This window comes from Nannospalax galili, unplaced genomic scaffold, assembly GCF_000622305.1.
Source record: "Nannospalax galili isolate Female #2095 unplaced genomic scaffold, S.galili_v1.0 scaffold46, whole genome shotgun sequence".
Classification (NCBI taxonomy): Eukaryota; Metazoa; Chordata; class Mammalia; order Rodentia; family Spalacidae; genus Nannospalax; species Nannospalax galili.
Genome location: NW_008355790.1, coordinates 2,721,134 through 2,731,623, shown reverse-complemented (window position 1 = coordinate 2,731,623; position 10,490 = coordinate 2,721,134). Strand labels below are relative to the sequence as shown.

Sequence of the window (10,490 nt, the reverse complement as noted above, 5' to 3'; positions counted from 1 at the left end):
AGGTTCCTTTTAGATTCTACATTATCAATAAATGCCTATGATTTCTATTAGACAGTGTTATATGTTCATGACGTAGTATACACACAGTTGTTAAGCTTCAAATGATTTTATACTTAATCCCAAAATTTGACAGGAATAAACACATACTCTCAAATTTTAAAATCTTTTATTACTTCTCATTTACTCATATTAGAAAGTAATTTATTTTGGGTGAACCTCTTGCAGGAGTTCAGAGCAGCAGACTCTCAAAAGAAGCCACACAAAATTATCCTTCAGAAATGAACTTTATTAGGAAAGAGAGCGTCATAACCACAGTGGGTTGGGCATGATTGGCCTTGAGGCAGGGGAGCACTACAGGCATTGTGAGAGCACTAGGAGAGTTAACTTAAAGTGACAAATATGAGAGATAGGAGCTGTAGACAGCATGAGGGAACAGAATCAGGATCTCAGAGAAAAATCCCCCAAAGGGCATAGTCTGACTTTTATATTTGGGGGGGGCTGTGCTTGCTTTTCTCTCAGGTCTGTATGTGCCCAGCAGGGGTTGTCAGCTTTGTCTCAAGGTAAAAAAGTACAGGGGGTGTAGAGGAGCCCCAGTTTCTTCAGACTGAAGATCCAATCTCTTAGCGTGTCCAGCATCTTAAAGCAGCAGGTCTATGATCTAACATTGTGATGTTAAAAACATTGGCTTTTCTTTTTTGTTTTGGAGAGACAGAACAAAGTAATCACTTGGGGGCAGGATGCCCTCACACACAAGCCTCACTTGTATATTAGGTAAAATAGCTCCTCCATGCCTCAGTTTCCTAATATGTTCAGTAGGGCTCATAATCCTATTTCATAAAGTTTTATGAATGTTCGCTTATGAAGCACTTTGAAAAAAGAACAAAACCTGACATTTAATAGGAAATGACTAAATCTTGTTTCTATTGTTTTCCAGGCCCTCTGCAGTACTTTGTATAAGTTGCAACAACAAAAAACATGTGCAGCCTTACAACCACAAAGGACAATATGTGTTTAAATGAGGTAAAGTGTGGTTCAGGATTTGTTTTATTTCTGATGCCCTTACTGAGTTTGCCACATTAAACCTTTTTGAATAGAGCAGCGTATCATGTTAATACTTCATTGAAAATAAGAATTTCCCAATTTGGTTTTGAGTGGTAATTCATAGTGTGCAGTCATTCAATTTGGGTTGTTTTCTTCTAAATATTTTCTATTTATTGACCCACCTTAAAGCTCATTAGGAATTTTACATATTTATAATGCAACCATAGATTTGGCATACATGTAATCCGATAACTTTATTCTTTAAGATTTATTTATATTTGTGTGTGTCACTATGAGTGGATGCTACCTATGTGTGAGTAGGCCAGAAGAAGGCATAAGATCCCCTGAAACTGGAGTTACAGAGAGTTGTGAGCTGTCACATGGGTGTTGGGAACCAAACCAGGGTCCTTTGCAAGAGCAGCAAGTGCTCTTAACCACTAAGCCATCTCTCCAGACCCCAGCAGGATGTGCTCTTAACCAAGGAACCATCTCTCCAGTTCTGTAATTCAATAATTTTATATATCAAGGAAAGGCTACTTTATGATCCTTTAGCACAAACTGATAAAGAAATCAATTCTTAGTTAACTTGATTGACTCCAAAATCACAAACACATTTCAGTAAACTCTTTTTTACTGACTTACTGAATTTTTATCTCCCTTTTGCATTTTACTCATTTAATGAAGCAGCTTATTTTCTAAAACAGTATCCTGCATGGATATAAATATAGCTTTCCAATCACACGAAGGGTCTCTTGAGAGTGTCTCTAGACAACCAATCAGGAACTTTGATTGGAAACTGGCTCCTGATTGGTGAAAGTAAACTGGAACTGTAGAATGCAGAGGAGTTACAAAGGAAAAAAGGAAGCATAGCAACAACCGAGTTTGCTGTCCTCATTACCCTCAGGCTAGGCCAACCTGGACTCCTCATCCCTGATGAGGTAGCCTCTGCATTTTATATGAAGGCTGTGATTTACCACTCAGCCGTGATCCATCTGATGACATGGCAGTCCAATACGGACAGGAAGAGAAAGCTGAACAACACAGCTAAAATACAGCGTATTCCCAGGTAAAAACCAACAGATACTTTCATTTGACTGGATTACTCTGGTGAGCTTCAGTTACAAGACAACAAGAAATTCATCAGGGACAAGAACCTTGTCTCTGAGCAGTGTCACCAGTTGCCACTGAGTGGCAGAAGTTGTGGAGAATGAAAAGATTCACTGTAGTGTGTGAACTCAGCCAGACAAGACTTGCTAGTAGTTTGGTGTCCTATCATGGCTAGGCAATATAAGGAGGATGCTTTTATAATGGGTACCAACTAGGAAGGGATCTCCCTTTGCACTGTTCTGGAAGAAGAAATTTTTACCACCTTCTCTGTGATTCTTATTTACAGGATACACATTGTGGAAACAGGATGAAGTTGACCAGTGAAAAGCTGCCTAAGAGCCCCTTTTATTCCTCTCTATCTCAGTATGCTGGTAAACACCAGAAATCCTTCCAATGGAAGAAAGAAAAGCCTGGTACAAATCTGAATATCTAATCTTTGTTTGGGAAGAATATTTTTACTGAAATTCCGTGTATGCTAGAATAAGCAAGAAAAAGTATGTGGCATTGGCTTCCAGGAAGGAGTTAATTTTATGTCCCTTTCTACCCTTCCTGTAAGTCAGTGAACTTCCTACTCACTCTTAAAGCCAACCATTACTGGAAGAATTTCACAATTCTGTCCTGATTATGATTTTACCCTAGGACTTAGGGATATGCTTCTAAAAAAGAGATGCCACATGTCAGTTCTATCAAAGACAGCAAGACCATGCTTTACTCCAAATGGACATTTGGAGCTATTTTTATTTATGCTTTGAAAAATTAAAATGGAGATAGACAAGTCATTAGAGTAGTTCTGAGTATGGCTCAAACTGATTTTACCCAAAAAACAGCTTTTCCCAATGCATGCACATAAATCTCATTAGAGCAATGAACAGGGCTAGTCTAAAATTCAGTAATGTTTCTTTATTAAAGATACAGTGTTAGGTACTGTAATCATGCTTTAATTTATATCCTATCTTTTCCTCGAGCTAAATTTTAGCAATTAGAACTTGGCAAGAAATTAACAGTGTCTGTTGAACTCTATTACACATTACTTCAAGAGAGAAAAATTCACAGTGTGGTCAATGTAATTTATATCTTTCTAAATCAGATTATTACAACCATGCTAATTTGGTGGATAAAGCTCTGCAGTTCTTGAAAGAAAGAATCATAAGAGGGGATGCTCTGGCATATTTTCTAAGAGGTCAACTCTATTTTGAAGAGGTATCATTTTCCATTTATCTTCTCTGTTCTCAATAATTTTGTTAGATCTTTATTGTTGGGGTTAAGAGAGCAGTAGTAGAGACTTGCATAGGATGGACAAGGCCCTGGACTCCATCTGCAGCATCACATATCAAATAGAGATATCAGATATCCATAGCAAGCTCTCATATGACTTTCTTGCGTTGCTATACCAGGAAAATTCTGTCAAATGACATAGGTTGTGGTTCTGGCTTTCACAGTTATCAGTTTAAGGAGCTAACTGAACTTTCTTCACAAGTCATCCTAAACAAGTCATTTATAGGAGCCATTTTGAAAACAGTATTTTCACACTGTATGTTGTTGACAACATAGTTTTATGACTTTACTCACAATTTTTATTGTCACATAAGATATTTGCATAAGGATAACCAAAGGCCCTGATTCTTTGGTATGAAAAAGTAGCTTTTATAGGTTACTGTATAGCACAGGAGCTCATTTTTTCTTTGGCTACATTATGGTGGGAGAGCTTAGTAGGTAGGCCTAAGGAAAATTGTGTACTATCATCCCTCCTGGCTTCAGTACTTGAACTAGAATCACTTCAAATCTGCCATCACATATGAACACTTACAATTATAATGCAGTTCTTCATACCCCAAAGGACTGTTCCCAGTGCTTCATGATCCATTGAGCATTCGGGAAGTTCCTAATCCATGTCTTCCTTTCCTTCTACCCTTTTGATGTTGGCACCTTCATTTACTCTCTAAGTGAACCTTTGTTGAGGCCCAGCATGCGTATGTCTCTCTCTGGGACAACATGGCCAGATGGCTTGAGAGCACGATTTCTGTTTGGGGTGTGGGATCCAATATGGCTGCACTATTTGTTAACTATGTATCCTGATTGTTAACTGCATATCCCAGGGCACAAGCAACCTCTTGTTGCTTCAGTTAGCGGTTACTTTAAGAGCATAATAAAATATGTTCTCTGGGGCTTGCAGGGATGGTATGAAGAAGCATTAGAACAGTTTGAAGAAATCAAGGATAAAGATCATCAAGCAATTTATCAGTTAGGAGTGATGTATTACGACGGACTGGGGACCATTGCAAATGCTGTAAGTTATTGTTTTGTTTATACTGTTTAAGATCCATTGTCAATACATTATTTGATCCAATTAAATTATTTATGTTTTAACAGTGTATCTCTATTTTCACATGTTAATATCTAGCATTTAGTATTTTAAAGAATATTGATACCATTTTTAACACATGCATAAAAAAATAATTTCTTTTGGTCCCTCTCCCCTTTGTCCATCCTAAACTCCAATCTCAAGCTAGCACCTTATCTCCAAAACTCTTACAGATGCTCACATGGCTAGATTCAACTTCAGAAATAATGAGTGTCTTTGTACTTGAACTTGAATGGCCATCCCCAACTTTTAGAGACACGCTTGATTTTTCCAGTGATTTCCTTTTTCTATATTAACAAACAGAGTCATCCCAAGGATATGGTTTCCATGCCGAAAGCTCCTCTGCATTTTGTTCACGTGCGCGCAGGAATAGTGAGGTAAACAGCAGTTGCGCCTCATGTTCGTTGGATGCCATTTGGGACAGTTTTTTCTCTTTTGGAAAATATGGTTTTACCACTGAGTTCATTTATTGAGGTACAGGAAAGGGAAGCATTCTGATTCCTTTTCTGAGCATGGGTCTCATAATTAGAGAGGGACTCTAATATATTAAATATTTCCTGAAAAGATTATAGATATTTCTTTCAAATTGTAGAGTTCTTACATACAGTACAAATAGTAAAAACACCTGCAGCTCTAATTTTGAGAGGCCAAGTCAGAAATAGATACTGTGAGAAATTCACATAATCTTGCCTGAGAATTACATTGTTAGTTTGCTATAAATTTTCTCCATTGCACAATTTGAGTATCTAAGAGTCATCTGAAACTTTTAGGTTACATAATTTACCATAGAAAATGTTCCTTGCTATCATTAGCTCTCAACATTTATATTTAAAACATTTACCTTTATTAAAAAAATTATTACAAAGCTGTACAAATATGGATAAAATTCAGAAAATAAAACTAGAATCACTTCAAATCTGCTGTCACATATGAACACTTATTATTGGTACACAATTATAATGCAGATATTATTATGATGAATAGGTTATATTTAATAACAAAGAAGGACATTCAGAATTTAGGTTTAAAAAAGATACCTGTACCTGTACCTGTACCTGGAGAGATGGCTCAGCAGTGAAGAGCGCTTGCTGCTCTTGCAGAGGACCCAAGTTCAATTCCCAGCACCCACATGACAGCTAACAACTGTCTGTAATTCCAAGTCCAGGGGATCCAACACCCTCTTCTGACTTCCACTCATACACATAAAAGTAATAAATTAAATTTTTTTGTCTTTTTGAGACAGGGTCTCCCTGTAGCTCCAGCTGTCCTGGAACTCACTAGGTAAATCAGGCTGGCCTCGAATTCAGAGATCTTCCTGCCTCTGCCTCCCAAGTGCTGGTAGTAAAGGCATGTGCCACCATGCCTGGCCTATAAATAAAATATTTTTAAAAAATAAAAAAGATATGCTGGACTGGCAAGATGGTTCAGTAGGTTTAAAAGCTTGCTATGAGCCGGGCATGGTGGCACACACTTTTAATCCCAGCACTCGGGAGGCAGAGGCAGGTGGATTTCTGTGAGTTCAAGGCCAGCCTGGTCTACATAGTGAGTTCCAGGCCAGCTGGGACTACAGGGAGACCCTGTCTCAAAAAAACCAAAAAAAAAAAAAAAAAAAGCTTGCTATGCAAGTCTGACAACCTGAGTTTAATTTCTGAAACTCCCAATAGAAGAAGAGAATCAACTTCCAAAAGTTGTCCTCTGACTTCCAGACTCACAGCATAGCATGTGTGGACCCAGACACACACACACATCATACACATACAGGTATACATTAATAAAAATTTAATTAAAAATAATTAAAAATTAAGATATATTACAAAATGGTATGTATAGTGTAATCCAATACTGAAAATAATCTGTATATTTTATAAGTAATTTATCAGTGGTAAAATATAGGGAGAATGTTTTGGGGTTATATGAAAATACTGTGTCACTTTATATGAGTCTGAGAATCCATGGCATTTGGTACCCAGGGTAGCCCGGAACCCCATTCCTGAGCGTATCAAGGGACACTGTGTATATGTGTACTCTGTGTGTGTGTGTGCACATGTACATTTTTTTACATACAACATTTTCAAAATAAGATAATACTATACATGCCAATTTGTAATATTTTTTATTTATTTAATAACCACATGATTAAAAGAATTTCATTAGAGCTTTAACATATTCAATAACAATTCCCAGAGGAAAGCTACATCTCTTTCAAAAGTGGCTATAAATTTTTAGGCTCACAGTTGAATTAATACAGTTATACAACATTGAACTCAGTATAAACCCTGTAAAACATAAAATTGAATGCATTTTTAACCTTTACAATAGGTCTCCATTTCATTTTTAAATATACTGTTTCCTACAGAAAGACCCATTTTTAATACTACTAACACTTAGAAGTTTGCACATGCATCTCTAATCTCTATGTATCTGATTATTACTAGTCACAGTCAGTTACACTCAATCCTTGGCACCTGAGTATGGATATAAAGTCGTCAGGTAGATTTCAATGTTAATGATTATCACCTCTACTAATTAACATGAAGCAAATGTTTATGCTTCTTCCTCAAATATAACTCATTTTTTTAATTTGCTGATTTGTGTGTGTGTGTGTGTGTGTATCAAATAGAACATCCCAAACAATCTTATTCATCTATATACCCACTTCCCAAATGGCACACTCCTGTAGCCTCTGCCCCCCACTGGAGACCATATACTCTGTCATCCTTGTTACGTCCACTGTGTTGTCAGTGCCCCCAGCTGTTCTCCAGTGCTTGTCCATTTGCTAAATCTAGTCAGCCGACCTAGCGATCCTTGCTTTAGGAAGATCAGCTGTTCCTCATCTAGCAGCAATCACTTGTCAATATTTCTTTAGATAAGATTGGGGTCTGCTGTTCATTTTCCCAGTTCTATGCTGGGTTACTGTCTAGGAGTCTCTTGGGCCACCCTGGCTAACAACTCAAAGGAAGGTATCTCCTGTCTGGCATTGTTTCTTGATATGTAGCTTAAGCTATACATATGCACTCTTAAAAAATTATATTGACCCCTTTAATCTTTGGTTATACTTTCCTTTTGGGTGTTTAATACCCTACAGTTGGACCAGATAGACCAATATATTTTCACTCTAAAGGCCATTTGAGAATCTGTTCCTCAGGGGTCACATGTGCTTGGGAGGAGCCCCTGGCTCCTTTCTTTTAACAATTTCACCTATGTGAAGATAAGTCAAAGGTCCTGCTCAACCATGGTTGGCTTCGCTTGGAAGCATAGAGGAAATGTTCCTCTGTGTTGACCCTCTGCTTTGTAGACTGACACTGTTTCAAGTCCATATGGTGGGGTCTCCACAGCCTCCTTGATCAAGAGGACAGGTGACAGTTACAGGACATTTTGAGAGATGCTCATATTCCCCTGGAACTTAGTTGACCTAGGAGGGCAAGGAGCAAAAACTGTCCTTTATGTCCCTCTGACCAAATTAGTATAGGCCTCAAAGTATGGCTGTTAAACATCCAAGAAGGTTAGTTCCACCAGTCTGGTACTTTTAATTACCATGTGTCATGTAGATAAAGCTTGGGCAAAGACCAAAGGTTCTCAGATAAACCTTGCCTAGACATATATTATATTCCTGATCTACTTGTGTGTATAATTTATCAGTAGGTTGTTGGACTAATATGGTTCCCTCTGGTTTTTTAAAACTAGCTAGTCATTATCTCTCGGATTATCCAGCCATTCCACCGTGGTTTCCCCATTTAAGGTGCCCTGATTTTCCCCATTTCTTACTGTTCTAGTTTGTTTCTTCATTTCTGTGACAAAACACTCTGACCAATACCAACTTGGGGAGGAAAGGGTTTATTCGGTTTACACCTCCCAGGTTGCAGTTCATCAGGGAGCCCAAGGTAGGAACTCAGGGCAGGAACCTGGAAGCAGGAGCTGGAGCACAGGCCATGGAGGAACACTGCTTACTGGCTTTCTCCCCTGGCCCCTGCTCAGCCTGCTTTCTTATGCAACATAAGCCCACCTGCCCAGGGGTGGCACCACCCACAGTGCGCTAGACCATCCCACATCACTAATCAAGAAGATGCCCCTCAGACATGCCACAGGCCAGTCCAATAGAGGCAATCCCCCAATTTAAGCTCCCTCAACCCAGGTGTGTCAAGTTGACACTAAAGCTATCCAGCACACTTATTTAATAATGCCCTTCTCCTATGGTCCTGCCTCTCTTGAGCTCCTCCTTTCCCTTTATATCCTAGGTTCCTTGTATAATCTTTCCTCCCCCAGCCCCTTAAAATAACCCCATTTTGATCCATGTCTCCTTTATTAACACCTATTTCCTACTGTTCTTCTCTTTCAGATTCTTCCCTTTACCTCCCTGTTTCCTTTCCATTATCCTAGTTCCTGTGGTTATGTCTGGATACATAGTCACTTATCAGGATTTGGTTCTAGGATCTACATATGAGGGAGAACATACGTCATTTTATTTTTCTGAGTCTGTGTTACTTCACCTAGTAACAGTTTCTAGTTCCACCCATTTACCTGCAAATTTCATGTTTTTTTACTGCTGAGTAGAAGTCCATTGAATAGATGTACCACATTTACATTTTCATTATCCACTCATCAGTTGAGGGACACCAAGGTTGCTTCCATCCCTTAGCTATTGTGAAAAGAGCAGCAACAAACACAGATGTACAAGTGTCTCTGCAATAGGATGAGTTCTTTGGGTATATGCCAAGGAGTGGTATAACTGGGTCAAATGGTAGGTTCATTTGTAGTTTTTTAAGAGTTCTCCACACTGCTTTCCATAGGGGTTGAACCAGTTTGCAGCCCCACCAGCAGTGGATGAGTGTTCCCCTTTCCCCACATCCTCTCCAACATTTGGTATCATTTGTTCTCTTGATCTTAGCCAGTCTGACTGGGGTAAGATGACATCTTGAAGTGGTTTTAATTTGCATTTCCCTAATTACTACTGATGTTGAACATCTTTTAAGATGCTTCTTAGCCCTCTTTATTTCTTCTTTTGAGAACTCTCTGTTCAGCTCCTTAGCCTATCTTTTAATTGGGTTACTTTCTTGATTCTTTGTTTTTTGAGTTCGTTATATTCGAGATGTTAAACTTCTGTCAGATGTGTCGCTGGTGAAGATTTTCTCCCATTCTGTGGGTTTTCTCTTCACTTCTTTGGTTGCTTCTTTTGAAGTACAGAAGATTTTTAGTTTAATGAGGTCCCATTTTTTGATTCTTGACCTTGTTTCCTGGGCAGTTGATGTCCAGTTAAGAAAATCCTTTCCTACACCTATATCTTGTAGGTTATTACCAATGTTTTTGTCTAACAGTTTCAGAGTTTCAGGCTTTACATTAAGGTCTTTGATCCATTTGGAGTTGACTTTTCTGCAGGGTGAAAGATAGGGATTTAGTTTCATTCTTCTACAGGTAGAGATCCAGTTTTTCCAGCACCATTTGCTGAACATGCTGTCTTTCCTCCAGTGAATATTCTTGGCCCCTTTGTCAAATATCATGTGGATGAAACTGAATGTACTCATATTTGGGTCTTCCATTTGGTTCCATTGATCTATGAGACTATTTTTGTGCCAGTACCATGTTGTTTTTATGACTATAGCTCTGTAATAGTTTAATATCTGGTATAGTAATCCCCCCAGCATCGCTCTTAGTGCTCAGGGTTTCTTTAGCTATCCGAGGTCTTTTGTGGTTCCATATGAAGCTTAGGATAGTTTTTTCCAATTCTGTGAAAAATGTCATGGGGATTTTTTTTTGGCATTGCATTGAATCTATAATTGACTTTTGGTAATATAGTCATTTTCACCATATTAATTCTTCCAATCCATGAGCATGGGAGGTCCTTCCATCTTCTGATGTCTTCCTCAATTTCTTTCTTTAAAGATTTAAAATTTTCATTGTAGAGTTCTTTAATGTCTTTGGTCAGGTTTATTCCAAGGTATTTTATTTTTTTGTGGCTATTGTGAATGGGAGGGTTTCCCTGTGC

At 38.4% G+C, this 10,490-nt stretch overlaps 1 protein-coding gene across 1 annotated transcript in view; it reads left to right on the top strand.

Moving 5' to 3' along the window:
* The first annotated feature begins 935 nt into the window (after positions 1-935).
* The window catches only part of Lrp2bp (LRP2 binding protein), a 28,843-nt gene continuing 19,288 nt past the window's right edge, over positions 936-10,490 (top strand). The window contains exons 1-4 of the mRNA XM_008853586.3: positions 936-1,020; positions 2,435-2,561; positions 3,236-3,348; positions 4,322-4,435. Coding sequence (XP_008851808.2) covers positions 976-1,020; positions 2,435-2,561; positions 3,236-3,348; positions 4,322-4,435 — 399 coding nt within the window. The 5' untranslated portion in view covers positions 936-975. The remainder of the gene's footprint in view (positions 1,021-2,434; positions 2,562-3,235; positions 3,349-4,321; positions 4,436-10,490) is intronic.